This window comes from Aptenodytes patagonicus, chromosome 24 (genome assembly GCF_965638725.1).
Source record: "Aptenodytes patagonicus chromosome 24, bAptPat1.pri.cur, whole genome shotgun sequence".
NCBI classification, from domain to species: Eukaryota; Metazoa; Chordata; class Aves; order Sphenisciformes; family Spheniscidae; genus Aptenodytes; species Aptenodytes patagonicus.
In genome coordinates, this window is record NC_134972.1 from 5,842,032 (window position 1) to 5,864,182 (window position 22,151).

The 22,151-nt window shown below is 40.7% G+C and overlaps 1 protein-coding gene across 1 annotated transcript; it reads left to right on the top strand.

Annotated features, from left to right (window-relative positions):
• The first annotated feature begins 704 nt into the window (after positions 1-704).
• Positions 705-21,929, top strand: GMCL1 (germ cell-less 1, spermatogenesis associated). The gene is made up of 14 exons (XM_076358813.1): positions 705-985; positions 1,548-1,671; positions 4,474-4,570; positions 5,382-5,479; positions 6,571-6,683; positions 7,400-7,465; positions 7,632-7,716; positions 7,951-8,041; positions 8,568-8,708; positions 13,247-13,316; positions 18,025-18,100; positions 18,987-19,132; positions 19,339-19,426; positions 20,555-21,929. Exons 1-14 carry the CDS (start codon positions 804-806, stop codon positions 20,681-20,683), a joined length of 1,506 nt encoding a protein of 501 aa, XP_076214928.1. The 5' UTR covers positions 705-803; the 3' UTR covers positions 20,684-21,929.
• The last annotated feature ends 222 nt before the right edge of the window (positions 21,930-22,151 follow it).

Sequence of the window (22,151 nt, forward strand, 5' to 3'; positions counted from 1 at the left end):
AGAGGCCACGTGAAATAACGGCGTCCTTGTTTTTTCAACAACTTCTGTGCTCCGCAAGTGCTTTTTCTCCCGTGCGTGGACCTCCATACACCAGCTAAGTGGGGAGATGCTGCAGGGAGGAGTCTTTCGGCTCTTCAGCCTCAGAGCGGGGGGCCCAGGGCCCTGCCCGGTGGGGTGTAACACTGCTACGGGGGGAGAAGTCTCCTGCTCATTAGAAAGAGGCAAATCCATTGCCCCCGTCTCTGCGCGCCCGGTGCACAGCAATGCTGTAAATCCCCCTCCAGCAGCGCTTTGAGAAATGGTTTATAAAATCCCATAACCATGCTGTGTCTGGGGGAAATCACCGGGGGGGGGGGGGGTGTATGCAGATTTGGGGGTGCAGCCGTGCACCCCCCCCAGCTGCTGCAGTTGCACTGCTGTTGCTGCTCCCGCTTGCAGCTCGATAACCCAGACGGTTCCTCTCGGTCATCCACCGCCAAGCAAGAGTTGAGATGACGCTGGGGCGCTGCATTGGGCTGCGCTATTGCTTTTTCCTGCAGTACCGGAGGAATCCCGGGGACCCCCGACTGCTGCACCCCAAAATCCCCCTGCGGGGGTTCCCCCCCGCGACCCCGCCGGCGCATGCGCGGCTTGTAGATGCTACTGCGCATGCGCCCTCGCTCCCCTCCCCTCAGAGGCGCGGTGGCAATGGCGGCCTCCGGCCGCTGCTGAGGCGCCGCGGTCGCTCGCGGCGCCGTCCCCGCTCCGTCCCCGCTCCGCTCCGGGCGGCCCCATGAGGAGACGGCGGCGACGGCGGAGCGGCGATGGGCTCGCTGAGCAGCCGGGTGCTGAGGCGGCGGGTGGGCCTCCCGCGCGGCGATGGGGCGGCCGGGGACGGCGGCGGCCGGGGCGGCAAGAGGAAGCGCGGCGGGGCCGAGGGGCCCGGTGACAGCGACAGCGACGGCGAGGCCGAGCGGGAGGAGCGGCTCCTCAACACCCCCCGCAGGTCCGGGCTGCACCGCGGCTGAGGGGGCCAGCTGAGGGAGGGCTGGTGGTCGCCGCCGCTGAGGGGGCTGTGGGCCTCAGTCACGGCCGTGGGTCTGTCAGGGGGCGGGTGGCGGGAAGGGGCTGCAGGGCCGGCGGCTGTCGCCTTGGCCCTGAGGTGGTGAGGCAAAAAGAAGGGGCTGTGTGGGGCTGAGGGGCCTGGCAAGGCCGAGGGTGGGTGCCGGGTTATGGGGGCAGGGGTTGGGACACTCGAGGACGGAGCCCGGTCTTCGGGGGGCTTGTCGTGCGGGAAGGAGGTGGCGGGGAGATGGAGGGAAAAGGTTTTTGTTGTGAGGTTGGTGGTGGGCCTGGGGCTGGGATTAGTTTCTTGTTTCCTTTGGAAAGGTCCCAGCAGCAGCTGCAGTAAACGAGAGGGGAAGTGAGCGGGGAAATCATGGGGGCAACGAGGGGGGGGCGGTCAATCCGTTATGGGGACAAAAAAACCCTGCCGAGTACTTCATACTTGGTGTTGCTTCTGTAACAGAAAAATTTGAAGGAGTGTATCTGTTTGCCTTTTTGTATAGGAAAAAATTGAAAAGCACCTCTAAGTATATTTATCAGACTCTGTTTTTGAATGGGGAGAACAGCGATATCAAAATTTGTGCTCTGGGAGAGGAGTGGAACTTGCATAAGATATATTTGTGTCAGGTAAGTGTCTCCTTTCTTACTCGCAATAGAAACTGTATTTTTAATAAAAGAATATCTGGTAAATGTGAAGTGTGACTTGAGCTTTTTTCTTTTTTTTTTCCTTATATTTCTGACTTGTCACTCTTTCTGTGGATGCGGTTAAACAACTTGTGTTGTGCTTTTGATAGTAATGTTAGGAAGCGTAGCTGTAGCTTCGTGTTTGAAAAGTTTCTTTGCTTCTGTCTCTTGCTATTTAATTTTTTTAATCTACTCTTCTTAACTTTGGTGCATCCTTTGTGAAAACAGTCCTGAAAATTGTCTTTTGATGTCCTGAGAACATGTTCTTGTTTGCTAAACAAATGGCTGAGAGTCTCCTGCGATGTTAATATTATTGTAGAGCAAAGAAAGCACTTCCAGAATAGATTTGTAAAGCGCATGCTAACCCAGTTCAATTTTGCTCTTCATTGGGACTCAAGTATAGGAACCTGAAGTGAAATTGCTGGAGCTGGGTCTCTGTATTTGTTATGCAGCCTTCATCCTTGGATGAAGGCTTTCTTGCTGCTGCATGAGAAAGGTATGCACAGAAGCTCTAAAAAGGAATAAATCTTAGTGCGTACCTACAAAAAAGATGCTGTTTCTACAAGCATTTTATTTTGGGCTTGTATTAAGGTGTTACTTTTTGTGTTCTGGGAGTGAAGAGGTACTGTTATCTTTACTGTCTGTTCTCTTTATTACTTTTCCTGTGACAGAAGTGGGGAGAAACCATGGCTTTGTCTTGAAATGTCTAATTCAGTTGTGCCGTTAACTTTAAAGTGGGAGTCTAACCTTGGAAGCAATGTATTTGAAGCGAGAAGAGAAAGTAACGTCAGGTACTATACCTGAAAACGTGTGCACTTCTTTGTTAGCTGTAGTCAAACACAAAGCAGTTTTATGTGTTACAAGGTGCAGATGTCGCTGTGAGATGCTCGGCAGGTTGAATGCAGTTTCACTGGTGTGAATTCTTGATTTTTTTGTTGTTGTTGTGTTAAAGCCATGATTCCAGTGCAGGTACAGCAATTCCTTGCATTGGCCACCCTGAGGGACATTTCATTGCCTTCTTGTAGGAAAAAGCCTTTTACGTGCGTTAGAACCTTTTAAAGAGCATAAAATGAGGGCAGTCATTTGTATATAGCCCAAGATTGACCGGTGGCAGCCATCTCTGGACAGAACAGTGGGTGTGTTTGACCAGGGAGGACAGCTGGCAGACACAGCTTTCATTGTCCGCTCACTTTTGACTCTATATAACAAAGGGAGGATATAAGTGGGTTGGACAGTCAGACCTACGTTGTGCAGCATAAACAGGGTGGGTACATTGCTGGTTCATCCTTAGACCGTTGTTGGCGATGATGGTTTTTAATTGTCGTCGTGATTCTGTTGTTGCTACGTCTCAAGTTCGTGAAGCTAGTCCTTGAAACTTAGTGTGGGTTGATGACTAAAATTGAATATTAAATCGCTTCCGTGGATGCTTTTTAAGAGACTTTGAAAATTGCGATTTTGTTCTGTAGAGGCCTTGTTGTACAAGTGATGTTCTTGTGAGATGAAATTTTGAGGTTAAGTTAACCGTTCTCGTAAGTCAGGTTTCTATTTCAATTCATGCTCTGTCATTGGAATTATGTTACTATAGGTAAAATATTTTTGGGTGTTAAATAACTCTCTCTTAATGAAGTTATGACTCCTCCTCTGCCTTGCTGAGCAGACTATCTCAGTCCGAATGTTTCTGTTTCCCTAGTCTCTCAAGGTACTGCATTTAGTTTGATAAATGACAGTAAGGTGCTGCTCTACCTGTGAATGGCAGATATGAGAAATGGAGGATTTCCTTTTTCTGGTCCTGTTTACTAAAATGATAAATTCTCATGAAATTGAGGAGTTGATCTACATGGCAAAGCTAAGGTAGCCTCATGAGGATTGGTAAGATGAATAAGGTCCTGGTTTTGAGTGGTGTGTTGTATGTCATCATAGTTAGGGGATATGCCGAAGGTGTAGAAATATTTACATAATCAAATAAAATCAAAATTAGATTTTATGTTATTTGCTGCCCTGAGTTGAAATGCTGAGTTAAGAGGCCAGGGAATGTGGTGCTGTACAAATAGACTTTATTTTTTTGATCTCTCAGGTAAACTTCAGTGAGTGATAGCATCTCATAATGGGCACATCTGCTGCTGAGAAGGAAAATCATGAATCCTAGTAGAGCAGTATATTTCACTTCATTTGGATGGAAACCTATCAAATTCTAGTTTTATATTCCTTACACTTTATAATAAAAGGTATATTTACATAAATGGTGTATGTGTATGTGTCCTTGGTATAAGACTACAACCTTGTACATTAATTTGTATGTCTTGCATGCTTATGCTTTTGCTTTTTTTTTTTTTTTTATTTTTTCTCTAATACCTGAACTGGCATTCCCTAATGCCTGCAGGATTTGTTGTCTGCTGGTTACATTAAGGACTTAATTCTTGGACTAATTATATCCCCATTGGTGGTGTGGTTTGTAGGAAAAGAGCTTATGTGGCTTTTATGGCCCTTTAAAGCTCTTTACTTTGATTACAGACATGTAGTCCAAATTTTCTACATGCATTTTCACTTTCAGAAATAGAGCAACTACAATTAGCCCTTTCTGAAGTATGTCAGAATGTTTTAGCTTGTGAAAAGTTCCCTTAGTACGTTTTTTTCTGCATAAAGGTAAATATTAATGTTTTTTCGTTCCATGTGCTGCTTTTGACAGTTTTAATTTGAATGAAATCTCTTACTTGAGTTCTTTTTCTCTCATCTTCCCTCATATAGTCAGGCTACTTTTCCAGTATGTTCAGTGGATCTTGGAAAGAATCTAGCATGAACATCATAGAGTTGGAGATTCCTGACCAAAATATTGATATAGAAGGTAAGTGGGAACCTTTTATTTTAACATAAACTCTGAAGGTAGAGGTTAAGTTGAACCTGACAAAAAATAACTGAAAATATATTTTTTTAAGAATAATTTCCAAACTAGTTAATAAGAAACTTGAGAGAATGAGTTCTGTGCTCATTTAGTTTTGAGCTTAACTCGGGTCACCAGTAGAGTTTAATTCATTTTTGTACCTCTGAGGTGGGAAGAGCAGCTGAAAAGCAACCGCTTGTCCTGTTGTTTTGGCGTCGGGGCTTTTGAGATCAATGTATGCAACTCTTGTGGAGACCCAAGTGTTAGCGTGTGAATCACATCTTCCTCTGTCTGGTCTTGAAAAGCTACCGAGTGGGGTGCTCGCAGGGGACCGATGTGAGTTGGCAGAATGTTTTGCTATGGTTCCAAGCACCACGGAGTGAAGAAGTAGTGTTTTTCAGAAGAATTACAGAGAAACTTGTAACCTCATATTAATATCTCAACATTATCCTAGTGATCAATTGCCGAGAAGGATCATGAGGTTTAGCTTCTTTTTATCTAGTTTTACTGCTCTCCACATTGCTCCGTGGCATGACTTGGTGGCTGTTTTGAGATGAATTATTTTGTTTAAATAGTGAAAAGGACTGTATTTTATTGGTTAATGCCGTGTTTTGTGTTTGTGTGTGTACTTGGACTGGCAAATACTAGCTTTTTATCCAGAGCAAATAAGATTGTAGAGAATGTGTGTACTCAAGTGGTTTGGTTATATTTAAGGGTTCTTTTAGTTATCCGGGCTCAACGTCCTGCCTTTGTTTGACACTTGTACTCTTTTCAGCTCTACAGGTGGCTTTTGGCTCACTGTATAGAGACGATGTGTTAATAAAACCCAGTCGAGTAGTTGCACTTTTAGCAGCAGCCTGCATGCTGCAGCTTGTAAGTAATAAATATGCAATATTTTTATGCTTTCTTTTCAGATAAAGATAACAGTTCATAATATACTTACACATGTACTGTTTCACTCAGAGAAATGAATCACCTTTTCAGACTAAGTGAGGAAAAAACCCAAACATAATGCAGTGGTTTTACTTAAAAATGCTATGACTAAGATTCAGTTGTAATATTAAGCGCCGCTTTGAGAATCATATCTAGAAGTAGATTAAAATATGTTTTAACAGCTCATTTGTTCTACCCTGTCGTGCTTTAACCCCAGCCGGCAACTAAGCACCACACAGCCGCTCACTCACTCCCCCTGCAGTGGGATGGGGGAGAGAATCAGAAGAGTAAAACTGAGAAAACTCGTGATTTGAGATAAAGACAGTTTAATAGGTAAAGCAAAAGCCGCGCATGCAAGCAAAGCAAAAACCAAGGAATTCATTCCCTACTTCCCATGGGCAGGCAGGTGTTCAGCCATCTCCAGGAAAGCAGGGCTCCATCACACCTAACAGTGACTTGGGAAGACAAACGCCATCACTCTGAACGTCCCCCCCTTCCTCCTTTCTCCCCCAGCTTTATATGCTGAGCACAACGCCATATGGTGTGGGATATCCCTTGGGTCAGTTGGGGTCAGCTGTCCCAGCTGTGTCCCCTCCCAGCTTCTTGTGCCCCCCCAGCCTGCTCGCTGGTGGGGTGGGGTGAGAGGCAGAAAAGGCCTTGACTGTGTGTCAGCACTGCTCAGCAGTAACAAAAACATCCCTGTATTATCATCAACACTGTTTTCAGCAGAAATCCAAAACGTAGCCCCATACCAGCTACTATGAAGAAAATTAACTCTACCCCAGCCAAAACCAGCACATACCCTGAAGGTATTCATTAAGCTTTTCTTTCACGTGATATATTCTTAAGAAAAAATCTATTTTTCTGAGGAACGTTGGTTTAAATTTGCTGGGTAGCACAGCATAGGTCACTGCAGCACATGTGACTTTTCATGCCTGAACAACTACTGAATTTGTATGAACTGCAGAGTCTTTGACACTTCCTTGGGAAATTAAAACTTTGAATATTTGTGGGTTTTTTCCTCCCCACAGGATGGCTTAATCCAGCAATGTGGCGAAACAATGAAGGAAACCATTAATGCAAAAACTGTGTGTGGTTATTATAATTCAGCGGGGACATACGGGTTAGACTCTGTCAAGAAAAAGTAAGAATTACTTTCTCCAAGCTGCTTTGTACATTGCTAATTAAAAGTGTGAATTCACAAACCGTAAAATAATGCTCAAGTTAATTTTATTTTTTTTTAAAGCTATCTGACTTGGGCTCTGCTTGTCCTATTTGGTTTTTGAGTTTCTACTATAATCAGTTACCTTAAAATTGGTGTAGATTGTGGTAGATTGATTGGCCTGTGCTGTGAATGAATTAATTACTAAAGTATATTAGTAAAGTCAGTATGTTTGGTCTTCGGTGTGACAATGAAATTATACTTGTCATCATTGACTATTTTATCGCAAACTGCTTTAATATTCAGAACTTAAGCTTAACTTTATCTTAATTAGGAGGGATAATTACACATTTGGGAGCAGAATGCTGAGGTTAGTGCTAACTGTTTCCTTCTGCTGTGAATTAGTGTGTTCTCAGAGCTTTTTGTGGCATTAATAGCACTTTGAATTTGGCTTTCACTGTACCCTGAGAGAAACTAAATGCAACTTTGAGTTACAGAAAATCTTGAAAATTTTATGGTAAACTTCATGTTTTTGAAATAACTTTTTCATATTTTTATGCATTCATGTCTCGGGTTAAAGCAGTATTTCAAAATCGTGCGAGACATAATCAGGCATTGTGAGCCTGAGCAACTGTTGCAGGAATGTTGACATACATAAGGAAAAAAATGAAGGTACTAATTCCTTGCTTTTAATCTAGGTGCCTTGAATGGCTCTTGAATAACCTGATGACTCACCAGAGTGTTGAACTCTTCAAAGAACTCAGGTATTCAGGCTTCAGTTAATTTTGAGTGATGAAGTACAATTTCTTCCAAATTATATAGCTCACTACAAATGACTTTCTAGGCTATTGATGGTTGCTTGTTACCTAGCTTGCTTTCTTGTTTTTGTCTATATTGTCCTATGGAACTCTCACGACTTTTTTTTTTCAGCATAAACCTCATGAAACAGCTGATTAGCTCTTCTAACCTATTTGTAATGCAAGTGGAAATGGATGTGTATACTGCTCTCAAAAAGGTACTTAGCAAAGGGGCTGGCTGGGGCTTTATGAAGTTGAACTCCTGAGTAGTAGTTGATTTGTAACGCAATGAGAATTTTAGGCTTTTTGGGATTTACTGAAAGTATTTAATAGAGTATCAGAATCTTTGTAGGAATGAATGCATTATGAGAACGTCCCTTTAATAACGTATGTATTACTTATTTGAAAACTTCTTCAATTAACTCACTAGAGTTTTTGTTTATTTTACCTAGTGGATGTTCCTTCAGCTAGTGCCTTCTTGGAATGGGTCTTTGAAACAACTCCTAACCGAAGCTGATGCCTGGTTTGCCAAGCGTAGGAAAGGTAGGATTAATTGGCATGGCCTTGGATTGTGGAAGATGCTGGTTAGAAGTGAAATGCGATAGTCTTCCTCCACTTCCAAACTTTCTCCTGTTTTCTCTGGGAAGGCTTGCCTCTGCCAAGAGTCTCCAGCATCAGATTCTCAGCACTGATAGCTTTTTTTACTGTTTTGTCCACGTGTTGTCAAGTGAGCACATAGCTTTATCACTGTTTTGTCCACATGTTTTCAAGTGAGCAGACGTGGTCACTATTTTTGCTTTGTTGCTTTTGCTATTGTTCAGTTAGGATAAGCTTTTGTTGCCTTCTCACTAGAAGGCACTAGTGTGTTTCAAAAGAGGAAAAGTTTGGTCTAACGTTTCTGCTGAAAGGATTTGAATGTAAGTAATTTCTTAATTTTAGCTGCAAAAGATGATTTGCCTGTCCATAATAACTTTCTCTGATCAATAAGTTAAAACTCAATCTCTAATATAAATAGGGTCTGGAAAATATTTAGGAACACAGATTGTAATACAGGTGCTCTGTCTTGCAGATTTTGAGGATGACATTGCATTCCTGGAATCGGAACAGGGGAATGCGTTCCTGTCGGTGTTCACACACTTGAGATTGCAGTATATCATCAGTGACTTGGCATCAGCCAGAATTATTGAGAGAGATTCCCTGATACCCTCAGGTGAGTGAGTACGTGGCTGATCAAGTTTTGTGTGCCTTTCCTAGCCTGTCCTACACTAAAGTAGTTGGGATGATCAAGTTGCATTTACTGGTCTTACCGCTCACATGTTTATCTCCTGAATTATGTCTGAATTGTGGCTGAAGATTCAGCAGAAGTTCAACATTAAATTTATATGCATAAAAGTCGTAATAGGCACTCATGTAGGTGTGTTAAGCATTTTGTTGATCAGTCAGTTTATCAAAATACTCTATAATCAATACATAGTACCTTATCAGTGTTTAAGTGACCCCAGAGCCCGAGACATGCAAAAAACCTTTTCCTTTTAAGAGAGCAAAACTTGCTGTGACTGAACTGTTTTCTAGCCATTATCTTTCTAAAAAGAACTGGGTAGTTTTTGATAGGATTTGGAATAATACTTGAAAATGAAAACCAAAAGCACAAGATGGTGTGAGCTTTTCTCCCATCTTCAAAGACAAGTGTTATTTACTAACAGATATTTAGGTTGTTTTTGGAGGAGATAGGATATTTACGTGTTCTGCTCTTGTCCTTTTATTTGCATTTTGACTTGTATAAACTACATCCTCATTCTAGGTCCTGGTGCTTTTTGAAGCCCATAGAGTGAAATGCCATTTAATGTTGTTATAGATTACTGCTATTAACATTACATTATCAGCGAAAAATAAAAAGCCCCATTCTCATCTTGCTGCTGAAGTCTGAGTTCACAGATAGGCTTTGTTCTTTGCTTGGAAGCTGTGCAAACCTGGCTGCTGATAGATGAATAAGACTGGAAATGAGTTATCAAGTTGGGCTCTCACTTGAAAATGTTTTTCCACTATCATTCATATCTTTTATCATGTGAAACACCTGCACCTCCTTCTTTTTCCTTTTTTCTTTTTTTTTTTAATTGATTTTTATTTTTCCCCTCCCCAGAGTTAGTTGTGCTCCTTGTAACAGTGTTTGGACTTCTCATGCTCTGCCTTTGAATTTGGCTTCTGGTATCCTTGCTCCGTATTTCACTCTGTTCAGTGTTCCCTTATCATAGTTGAATCTTAGCATTGAATTTTGCATCTTAACTCTGACAGTTTTTTTTTCCCTAGCTCTCATGTACCCAGTTTTGATTTTTTTTTTTAAAATATCTGTCCACAGTATAACTATTCATTCATCTGTGTCTCTGTGATGTCTATTTATAGGTGTAATTGCCAAATGTCAATTAAGACTGCTTTTATTGAGCTGTTTAGCACTCTTATTTGTAACTTCTTGACAACCATGTTCTTGTCATCTGTCCATGCTTGCAGCCTTGAGGGTTGCTTTGGACTCCTGCCATACGTAAATATTTAACCTGTCTTTGAGTTACGCTGCTGTCTTCCTCTAAAATTAAAATATTTTTTTCATCTCATACTGGCTTTTTCCTTCATGCTGCCATAGATGTCGACACAATGATGATATCGTGCCAAAACAGACTTGTCGGGATATTTCTTTTGAAGCCTGCAAGCCTGATCAAATTGTTAGATGCTTTTAAAACACTTCCCTTGCCATTAAGGTGATGTAGTGAGCATCGCTTTTCTCAGTTTGTCTTGTACTGCTGTATCCTGTCTCTGCCGGAAATAATGGTTTAGTTGTTCTTTGTAGCTGAATGTCTGAATAACTTTGAGCACCTTTTTGTCACGCTTTGAAATGTTTGAAGAATGCAGCTGTCAGAAGCTGAATTATGACTCTCTATGACAGGGGGTACCTGTGGGGAGGGGGTAGGGTCCTTTCCTCGCTAGAAATCTTTCAATCTCCTGAGTGCAAGTGGACAACTACTACTGCTTAAATGTACTGGCTTTCCCTACTCCCAGTTCTGGTTTAAATTATTACCTTAATAGATGGAGAAGAGACTTGTCTTCTGCACTAGTTCTGACAAAGTAAAATAGGAAGGAACTCAGTTATCCTGTGCTCAAAACATGTATTTAAAAGTGTTTTTCCAACAGCAGGTGGAGGCAGTGCATTATAGACTGCTGCATCGAGCCGACTTGCAGTTCGGGTGAATGGTTTGGGCAGTTATGTCCAGTAGATGGGGCAGTTTTTGACCTCAAGCAAGTGATAAAATTTTGCATTATGCATAAAAATCCCGGAAGAACAAATCTGATCTCTGAAATGCGGTACTTTATATGCTTAAGTGATGTATAAAGTAAATGCAATCCATCTTACTTAAGATTGATATTGGTACAGATTATAATCAAAATGCAAAGGCATCTTCATTCTGTAATAAAAAATAAGATAACTTTGGGTGAATGACCCTTTAGATCCTTAATTTAATGATGACACAGGAGAACTGTGGGTTATTTCCTTGTGAAGTGCCTTTGTCAGTGTGTGAATAAGGTGTTACAAACCAGAAATTTGCCAGTACTACACTTGATTTCCTTCTCTTAATGTTGCTGTTGTTATCACTTACCAGAACTGTGATGGGCAGCCTTTTCTCAGTGTTCTTCAGTGGATAAATTTTGTGTCTATACTCAAAACCAGAAGCCTTCTATCTATGCACGTCAGAGGAAGAATGTTTCTTAAATTGTTACAAGATTAATTGCAACTTTGAGGCTGATTTGCTTGTGCTTACTGAAAAAGAATGTGTAATTTTCGCATAGTTCACAAGATATTAGCAAAATGCTTACTCTTTCGTAGTTAAACAGTTCATAAGCTGTGATAAATGCTGAAATAGGCTTGGTCGCTTTGTAGTCGTACAGTGCGAAAGGTAGTGTGATGACAATGCGTGTGTGGTTAGTGCAGGAAGAGTGTCTGATGTTTACGCTCTACCACTGGTTATTAATTAAAAAAAAAAAGCTTGAATTCCAAGAGAACTGGGAGAGCGGGGAGGGCAGAAGAGCATAATGTGGAGACCTCTGCATGTGTCATGAAGTGCTGTTAGAGTTTAATACTTGATAGCCCTTGTAATCTGTTGATATCAGTTTGTAGCCAAAAGCTGTGTTAAGGTCAGGAACTTTTCCTCATCATTTAAAAGGAGGCTTAGATAACTATCAGTGGTGCACTTTCGAACAGATTACTGGCTGCCAGCATCCAGTATTTGGGGTGATTGCATCATACCTGAGAGTCTGCAAATGTGGAAATTACCGGGTAGTTTGTATTGTAGTGTAAGCCTTTTAGATTATTCTAGATGAAATTGTTCTCAGGGAGATAAAGAAGGCAATCATGTTGAATAGTTGAAAGAAATTATGTACTTTTTTTAAATTATTTTTTATACCCTGTATGTGCATAGGGCCTGCAGGAGAAAACTGAAATACTGTATTAGGAGTTCACAACAGAGAGTCTGTTCTTGTTTGCATAGAAAAGATGTAAGAGACAGAAATACATAATGTGTCTTTCTGTAAGCGAAGTGTTCATTGTTCTGTTTTACCTGGTAACTTCCAAACATTTCCTAAACAGTATTTTTCCCTCTTAATGTTTACAAATTAATAGATGAACTGCAGTTGAAATACGACTTATGAAATAGATATATACATATACAAAAACAGAGAAGATGCTCTATCTCCTGATTATTTTTTTTTTTCCTTCTAGCACATCCATTCCTTACCTGTGTAGTTTTCTTTAAATTATTTTTATACTTTCTGTTGTACTTGGTTAATTCCCATTTTGGTCCTGTCGTGGTCTGAATCTTAACTCTAGAGTTAGTAGGGCAAGGGCTGGTTTTAATTTTTGCATCTGGGACTTCTAAGGCGATCTCAGCACTATGATATCACTTCTTCTCCCTTCTATCATATTCATCAACTACCTGTTTTGTTTTCCTGGTAACAGTGGTTCTTACTGTTCCTATCATCCCAGTCCATTCCTCCAGAGAGCTTGTTCTTGTACGTGACCTTGCATACTTGCTCCTGTTCATTATCTTGACTAAGAAGAACTTACATACTGTGCTTTTGGGTGCCTCTGATCCCCTTTGTGTAACTGACTTATAAGCTATTAGGTTTTGTTCTGTTTTATCTCTTGGTTGCAACTGTTAAATTAATACAGCCGATAAAATCTTTATGGTGTTCTCAGAGGAAGACGTGATTTATGTTTATTCCTGGTAGGGGACAATTTCTGTTTGTTTTTACCATATCCGTGATAAGTCACTGTTGCCTTTATCCTTCAATTCTGTTTTCTTCTTGTTTAACTTGTGTAGAATTCTGTTGGGGATTCAGAAAACAGCATCTTCTCCCAAGAGCTTGTTAACAAGCTCCTTGGCTTAACAGAACTTTGCACGCCGAGAAAATGTGTTGAGTTGCATCACTTCTGGCAATCGTGAATGCTTGATAAGATGAATATCATCCTGAGTTACTTAGCGTTAGTTGTTGATTTTTATCTGTACCGCTTCCTCTGTAGTTGAGGCCTGGAGATGAATAACACAAGTGCGTTATCAGGTGGTGGGTTTGCATAGGCCATCCAGTTAATAAGTATAACCTTATTATTTCAATGTAATTTTATTTCTATATTTCAAATGTTTATGAACATCCCCATTCCCAGCTCCAAAGACAACACCAAGCTTATTTATTTTTTTTTAATTTTAGAATGGCTGTCCTCTGTTTACAAACAGCAGTGGTTTGCCATGCTCAGAGCAGAACAAGACAATGATATTGGGTAGGTATATTACAGGCTTTCCTTTATTTCTTTCTTAAATTAGAAACTTTCCTCTCATATAAATTCTGACATGATTAACTTCTGGAGTTTACATTAAGAAGAGCGGGGGGGAAAGCATACTTCAGTGGTTTTAAACTCTGTTGTTCTCTGTGGAGCCGTCTGTTCCCTTGGGCTGGCTGATCTCCTATCCTTTAAACAGTAGAACTCTTGAAAACTTGTATAATGTGACCAGAGGTAAACGCTGGGGAGGGATGTTCTGTATTTTCTTTGATGTTGGTTAACGCTTCTCACCAGTACTTTGCCTTGAAATATGTGTTGAGGCTGCGAAAGAGTAACTTGCTAGCCTTCCATTTTAAGGACAATTTTAGGAAAAGTACTGCAGATGGAGAAGATGCCTTTTCTGTCCTGCTTCCTTCCTCCCTAGGCTAGGTGGGCAAGAGGTTGTGATGCGGTGTGAGTAACTGTATTGGTGTAGAAGGCAATTTGCCATTTTTTGTTTATGCAGGGATAACTGCACGCTAACCTCTGTTCCTGCCTCTCCCATCCTAGCCTCCCAGGCAGCGAGCGAGGGCCCAGCACCCAGCAGGGCTTGGCATCCTGTGACCTGTTCGCCTCATTCCCTTCTAATTTCACAGCCTTTCCCCCACCCAGTGTTTATGTTTGATAGCTCTCTTCACTGCCAGCACCTCCAGCTTTTCCCAGTCAGTGCATCCTCCACTGCTAAGACCCTGTTCTCTCTGTAATCCTCCTATTTTATATCCTACCTTTTCTCCTCCCTAGACCATGTGCTGCACTGTGTTGGCATTGCATTGCCATTGAGGAAATTCCATGACAACTACCATGTTTCTGTGCCCTTTCAAAGATTTGCATGTAGCTGTACTTCGTGTAACACCCTGACTGGTGTCTGTGGGTGCAATGCGTAGTTGGGTTTCTTGAGCCTGTGCTTAACAAGGGTTGTCAGTGGTGGCGGCTTGGGCAGCAAGGGGTGTTGATTTAATGTATGTTACATGTATGCGTGTGATCACAAACTGTTTCCCTTCCTTCTGCTTGCTTTTTGCCACGTTGCATTGAGCCAGGTCCCTTGATCTCTTTCTAAATACCAAAACTATGGCAAAATGCAACTGGGGGAGTTGTGCCTGCCTTTGTCTTCTCTCCTAGTTCTTGGTGTGCTTTGTGGAGAATAAATGTCAGGTCAGGAAGCTGCAAAATGTCTGTTACCTTTCAAAAACCAATAAACCAACTTCTTTATTTTCTTCCATCAGTTCTGTTAGCCCAGCATTTGCCGTTCTGAAGATGAGCATGTTCAATTGCAATGGTAGGCTTAACTTATTAATTGCAATCTGAAAAGCGCAAGAACCACTGTCCTGATTTGAACCAAAGGTCATGCAGTCTGTGGCAGCGTTCAGCGATAGAGTTACAAATCTCGCATCTTCCTTAAAAGTGAAGAGTGAGTGTTCTCTTGAGGTACTTCTCTGGCAGTGAGTAGTTACGGATTTTCCACCTGGAGGTTTTGGCTGGATCGTTACTGAATGACCAACCACCAATAGACCTGCTCTTAAATATGTACAGTTCTGTTTTGAAACAGCTTATGCTTTAGCCCCAACACCCCGTGGCAGTGGCTTCCGTGGCTTAATTGTGTATTATATCGGAAATATTTGCTTAATTACTTCCTTTTGATGTTACCATGTAATAGTGTAAAAAGTCCCCAAAACTCTGACTTTGGTCTTAAGAAGATCTTTAAGAAGTGGTTCTCTTTGTCAATAGCGGTGCTTTAGAAAATGGTAGAGGTAAAGCACATGATTGTGAATCTTGTCATTTCAGCTCCTACAGATTAATGTTGGGTGGTCATAGCTTGTTTCTGACACTATTTTTTTCTTGGGAAGATTTTTCTTGTAATGCTGTCATTGATGTATCTAACAGTAGATGAACGTACAGCGTGTGTTACCTTCTAGCTTGTATGGGAACCACAGTTAATATGAAAATGAGTATTAACATAGTCATCACAATTCTGACACAAGATAAGACCGTGTATTTGCGTATTTTTTGAAGTCTTTTGGTAGCTCACTGTAATGCAGTGAGAACATTTTAATTGTCAGCCATCAGATACACACGCTTCTGAAAAAGCAAGCTCTCATACAAAACTGAAGTGAAGATGATGAGGATCATACCAGCTTTTAAAATGAGCAACTTTCATGTTCAACTACAGTGCTGATGATTTCAGTGACTCTTGGAATGAGCAGAGTATTTTTCCACATTTTTCTTGCTTGTCTAGTTTTCTCTTTTTTTTCAGTATGGGATTTTTTTTTTTTTAAGACAGCTAAAAACTGCAAATCTCAGGCAGAGAAGGTTTTACTTAACAGTAGACATCCGTTTGCCCAAATCTCTTATTCTGGCATTCATTGCCAAGGTCTTTCATTAACGGCAATGGTAAGAAGTGGGCGAGATGTAGTGTTTCTTCTTAATATGTCTTAGCTTCTGACTTTAATAGTTTACAAACTTAATGGTTCAAGGTGGCATCCAGGTTACTGTTTGTTTAATAGTCAATAATGGACTAATAGTCTTTGAACAGGGTGTTCTCTGCAGTTGGGGGGGGTGGGGGGGGTGCGCGCATGCATGCATGCGTGGAGTGCTTCCCTGTAGTTATGTGCAGCTCAGTTGTAATGTCGCTAGTCCATAGCATGCAATATCTGAGAAGATAAATGTTATTTGAAGTCCTGAGATCACTGCTCTGTCTTCTACTGGCAAGCTGTAGTGCCACCCTGCAGTGAGATGCCTGTGGTTCACAAGTTGTGCCTTAGAAGGGAGGACATGCAACTGTTCGTTTGTATTAAAGCAAATACTTTGGACATTCGACCAACCTGTAGCTGAAAGAAAAGAATTAAGGTTTTATGAGACCATCCTTTTATCCAGACCTGCTGCCCTTCCTCTCTCGCTTACTGCCTGTGTCAGTATCTTAACACGTTTTTTCCCTTAGAGATAAGAATGCAAACTTAGTAAGCTGAACGAAATGTGAAGTCTGACTCCCAGCGAGCTGAAGTAAGGCTCTATTTTCATATCCCACCTGGTGCATAGCATAATTGCACCTGCTTATTCTAGGAACATGGAAATTATATTGCTTTGAAATGTGTGATGTGGTTTGCTCTTTTGATAACTTTAGAGAGGAGAAGAAAATGTTTCTCTTCTACTGTATGTAGTTTGCATTTAAAAGGACTAAACATTTTATTCACTCTTCAGAATTTGAGAATTTTTTTAGTGTGATACTGGAGTTTGTGACTTTGAACTGTAGCTGCTCAAGGTTTACTTGTGCTAAAGTGGATCACTTTTTTTTTTTTAATTAAACATTTGTTCTGTGGCAGATGCAAGACACATCTTTCAAGTCCATGACTGGAATCGCTTCTACTCTAATGGTCTCTTTGGAAGTGTTTAGGAATGAAATAGAATAACTTGACTGTTCACTAAGCATATGGTAGGCCAGTGTAAGTGGTTAAAGCTGGAAGTTTTGCATCTTCTGAGGCTGCTCGAGGAATTGAGAGGGGGGAATACTAATGTCTGTCTGAACATTACATACTAATGTTTGTGAAATTTGTCCCTAATTAAACAGAAATAAATCTTTTATCACCATTACTGAATTTAGGTCAGCTACGTAACCAGTTCAGCTAGAAAGTGTAGAAAAAGCACACGGGAGGTTCTTGGATGAATTTGGTTAGCATGATTAGCTTATTTGCTTAACTTATTCATAAAATACTTAATCTTCCAGGATTGGTGGTTTTTACAGAAATGGGGGGAAAAGACTACAGGCTGAGTTTGTTCGTAAAAGCTATAGCCACAAGTTCCTGTGGTGTGTGTACAGTAGGAAGAGAACAGATGCTGCGTTTCTTCTTGCTTATATAGCTTGAAGTATATTGTTTGATATTGCAGGTTTATAATTTAACTTGCTTGTGGGGGTTGCCTTTCATTGCGATTTATAATACTCGCTTTAAGCGTTTGTCCTCAGTGTAACCTGAAGACTTTCTGGCAATGGATGCTTATTTGGTTAATGATGTAATCATGTCTAAAGTTAAGTGAGTAACATACCTCTGGAAAACTGGGGCTGCTTTTACTTACGCTGGCTCTGCAGGATTTTTCTATGTGTTGAAGCGCCAGTGGAAACTGTTGGGTGAAACAAGTTCACGTTGGTATAGGATGACAGAACCAAGAGGCTTGTGGCACTTCATGAGTACTGTGGGTAAACTTTTTTTAGACAAGTTGCATAACCAGCTACTTGAGAAATCTTTCACAATGTCTCTGTGGGTGCTTCTTCATAGCGCTGCTGTTCTGCAGAGTCCTGCAGCTGTTCCTCAGCAGTAGCAGTCATTTCTGTTTGTGCCTAGTAAGTCGGGACTACTGCGTTTAAAAAGGACTTAGGTTTTTTTTTTAGGAGGATTGGAGAATGGATGTCATTGCAACAGCTATTATTTTCTTATCTGGAAAGGTTCTTTTGTAAAAGTCCTACCTAACTGAGGTTTATATTGCAGTTTTGTGGAGTAGTTGGATGTTCGTGGGATAATTCGGGTTGGAGGGGATCCTGGGAGGTCATCTAGTCTAACCTCTGCTCGAAGAAGGGTCAGTTGTGTGGTCAGACCAGTTTACTCAGGTCCGTTCATCTTTCCCACGTTAAAGTACCATACAAAGCTGTTTAAGTGTCCTTAAAGATGCACGTTTTTTGTAGGCCTCAAGAAATAAATAAAGAGGAACTGGAAGGAAACAGCATGAGGTGTGGTCGAAAACTTGCAAAGGATGGTGATGTAAGTATGGTGTGTGGCTAAGTCTGTGCATAGCTGACATGTCTTAGACATGTTAGGTATTTTCAAAACATGTAGGTCTTAATTGTCAAACTGCATCAAAAAGATGTAATGGAGATGGTACGTTAAAGAAATTATTTTGTTCTCCCTAGAAGGATGAAAACGCTTGCCGTCTTTGCGATGAATAAGGAATTAGTGTTTTAATTGTGCTCTTGTTCTGCAAGCAAGCCCATGTTTGGAAAAACTTTCAGTGTGTGAAAGGAGGGAATGTAGCCATGACTTATCACTTGAGACTTGTAAAATACCTGCAGTTAAAATACAGCTCTGGTCACTGATGTCTTTTTCTTTTTAACTGGAAAAGGAAGCTCTCTAGGTAAAATGTGTAATAGCCGCAGGCAGAACCGCTGTGTGTTCCATATATGTATGTGTGTCTTTAGGTAACAGGTCTTGTGAAAAAACAGGAAACGTGAATTTTTTTCCCAGTGAAGTCACTTAACATAAGGATGTTGTACTCCAAGGAGTGCTTTAAGCACGAATGGGACGTGTAGTTAAGTGCTACTCAGAAATACAGCACCAGTTACCAGAATGCAAAAGTATTTTAGATCCACTTGTGTTAAATGTATTTTTGTATGTTTGGAAGGCAGCTGATACTAAGCTTGTCTCGTGTAGTCATCTGTCTGCAAAGGATGGCAGCTAAAGTGAGTGGCTGCCTACCAAGATGTCTTATGTTTCAAATAGGTGTTGGCAAGGATCCTTGAATCCACCATACCTCTTTGTAGCTGAGAATCCCACTCCCAAGTTTGATTTGTTGGAGAAGTGACACTTATCGTTGGTGTTGTAGCCAGTAACTCACACTGGTTTGTTTGTTTTTTAACTTAACGCTCTTCAGTACTGCTGGCGGTGGACTGGGTTCAACTTTGGCTTTGACCTTCTTGTTACTTATACAAATCGCTACATCATTTTCAAACGGAATACACTGAATCAGCCATGCAGTGGATCAGTCAGTCTGCAGCCTCGGAGAAACATAGCCTTCAGGTAAACAATAACCAAGGCAGACCCTGTGGTCTATGCTAAAATGTCTTACCGTAACTAAGTCTTTCCATCCGTGCTTGCATTAAATTTTGTTGCCACCAAGTTAGTTACGTTTGAAAATGTTATTCTGTCTCCTTGGGAGAAACTCTTTGTGCTGGAAAAACTAAGTTGTGGGAGACTAAGTAATTTAACTGTTGTTGTATCTCTAGGTTACGTCTAGCCTCTTTTGATAGCAGTGGGAAAATTATTTGCAGTAGAACAACAGGATATCAGATCCTAACCCTTGAGAAGGACCAGGTATGTTTGTGGATTTTTGAGCTGTTGAACTTGAGTTGTGGAGTCCAAGGCATGAAAAAAATGCGGAGAAGTCAGCAATGCTTTTGAAGAGGAGTTGTTCTTCTTGTTATCGCTTTTGTGGAATTTCAAGTGTTCCTTTTATAGTGGAAGATTAAACTAATTTGTGAAGTGTAACTACGGTAGGATAGGGTGGATTTCATTAGTGTTGATAACAGTGAAATCAGTTCCCATGGTGCTGCTGAAGCTCTCTGCTGTTAGCGTAGTGTTCTGCTGGATGACTGCTTGCTTTCCCAGACTCCCAACACTGGTGAGATTACCCGTCTGAATAATACGTCCATCAGGTTCCTACTTATTTAGAGGCAAATTTGGAGTTTGTTTGAAGACTCTCTTGTATTGTAAGCTGAAGAGTTAAAAGAATGTCTGCATGTTGTTCAAGGGTGGTATTTATTACTCTATTAAAAAAAAATAAATAAAAGCCTCAGAGAGGAGTGGAGTTTTTGTAAGAGAATGTGCCCATTTCCACCCATCTGTGACAGCAGAATTTAGTAAGGAATGTGAAAGGTTTGATCCTCAAGTTTCTTAAATCCTAATCAGCAGTGATACGTAGATGGTGAGTACATAGAAAACTTTTCCTTGTAAATGCCATCCTTACTGTAGGATAAAGTTTCGCTTTTGCTACCCCAAACCAAGTTCCTAGAGTAAAACCGAAAAATTCCGACCAACAAACTGTAATTTCCTTTAAAGTATAGTCTGTTATGGATTGCCTGGTTGGTTCAATATCCTGAAACTGATAGTGGCAGAAAAGTCTCCCTTTCTCTCCAACGTGCTTGAAGGTAAAGTTCGCTCAGCCATTTCTTACGGTCCTGTTACCTTTGATGCAGAAGGGTTGGCAGCACTGGGTCAAAGGGTTATAAGCATTTTGAGAATAGCTTATCAGTGTTAATATTATAAAACATCTGCTTAAGGTGGAGGTGAATTACCATCTTGGTTTTTTTATCTTCTGCTTTTTAATGCATAGTAATTAAAATGTATAGAATAACTGTTAGTATCAGTCTGGTGTGCTTTTTGATGTACTTCCCTCTGATGGCATTGCTTGCTATGCAGATGTCCACTGTGTTTGCTTTACAGGAGCAGGTAGTAATGAATTTGGACAGTAGACTCCTGATCTTCCCGCTCTATATCTGCTGTAACTTCTTGTACACATCTCCAGAGAAGAAGGCCGACAGCGAGGCACTGCTAGATAATTCGGAAACCTGAGACCTCTTCAGTGGGATATAGTAGCACTTCCATAACTCTCTATGCCTGCTTTAAGTTAAATGCCCTGCTGACGCACAGAGCTTTGACAACAAAAAAGGCCTTACCCTGTAGCAAATATATACGGCCTTAGTATACTCCTATGCATATCTGAAGAGAAGATCAGAAATTAAATAGGCCAAAACTGGTTATCCCTTTTTTTTTATTTCTGTTCTGCATCTTCAGACAGTAGCCATTCCATGTTTGAGAAATGTTACACTTTTATTTTTCTGGGCGAAAACTGAGCCAAATTGGAAATAGGGAATTTGTGTGAATGACATCTTAAGAGCTTACCTGTCAGATTCTGAGCACACATTGTAGGATGTGAGGATTGTTAGTGTGTTTTTTGTTGTGTTTTTTTTTTTTTAATAACTGATCTGTAAATACCAGATCCATATTCTGCTTACTTTCGTGGTCCTTTTCCATTAGGGCCAAATACATCTGTGTAAATGTTGCCTGTCAACTTTTGTTAGTTATTTAACTGTACAGATTTTCAAACCTGCTTGTTTTTAAGCCCTTATTGCATCTCATACGCGTACATTTCTTTCTTGTTCTTGGGCTTTTTTTAACGTTGCAGCAAATATCTATCTTTTTTTAGCACGTGAATTTGCTAATAAGGATGCTCGTAAGTGAATTATTTTTTTCCATGTACTGAAAATACTCTTAATGTATTTACCATCACTTGAGTCTATGACACAGCAGCAGCTTTCAGCTAGGATTCTACAGAATGCTTACGATACTCACATGAACCAAATACCAGTTTTTAAACATTGTTTTTTTGTGACTTCTTTTAAATGTTACATTGGGAATATATCCCGTTTTAGCTCAGGAACTTGTGACCTTTGAGTGCCTTTTGAGTTGTATGTGTTAACACAAACTTCACATCAGTTAAGCAAGGTCACAGGATCCAAAGTAAGAGCTGGGAACAAGGGGTTCCTTTTCAGTTGGTTTGACGAATGAGTCAAGTGTAAGAGGCACACCGTATTCGTTCTTTATGTGTTGGGTTTTATGTTTGTCTGTTGCAATTTTGAATTCTTACAGCAGGATTTTTGGATTCAAAGTGGGAATTTTGCCTCTTTAGTAGCCTATTTTTTTAACGTCGTCAGAAAAGTATAAAACCATTTGTACTTTATAACAAGGATAAAAATGTGTTAGGCAAGATGGAAAAACATGGTAACTTGTCAATAAATGATTTCAAGTGGAATACTCACCAGTGTCTATCCTTTTCTGCCATGAATAGCTTTTTCTATTGGATTCAGCCCGTGGATGCACCTCTGTATAAACTTGCATTGTGTCATACTTCTTTGGAAGCAGAAAGCAGAAGCATTTTAAGACATTAGTCTGCTACAGCATCGAACTTGGTATTTAGATACTTAAGTAAGCAGTTTTTCTTTTTTTAACTAGAAGTACCAAGACTTTAAAACTGTCATTG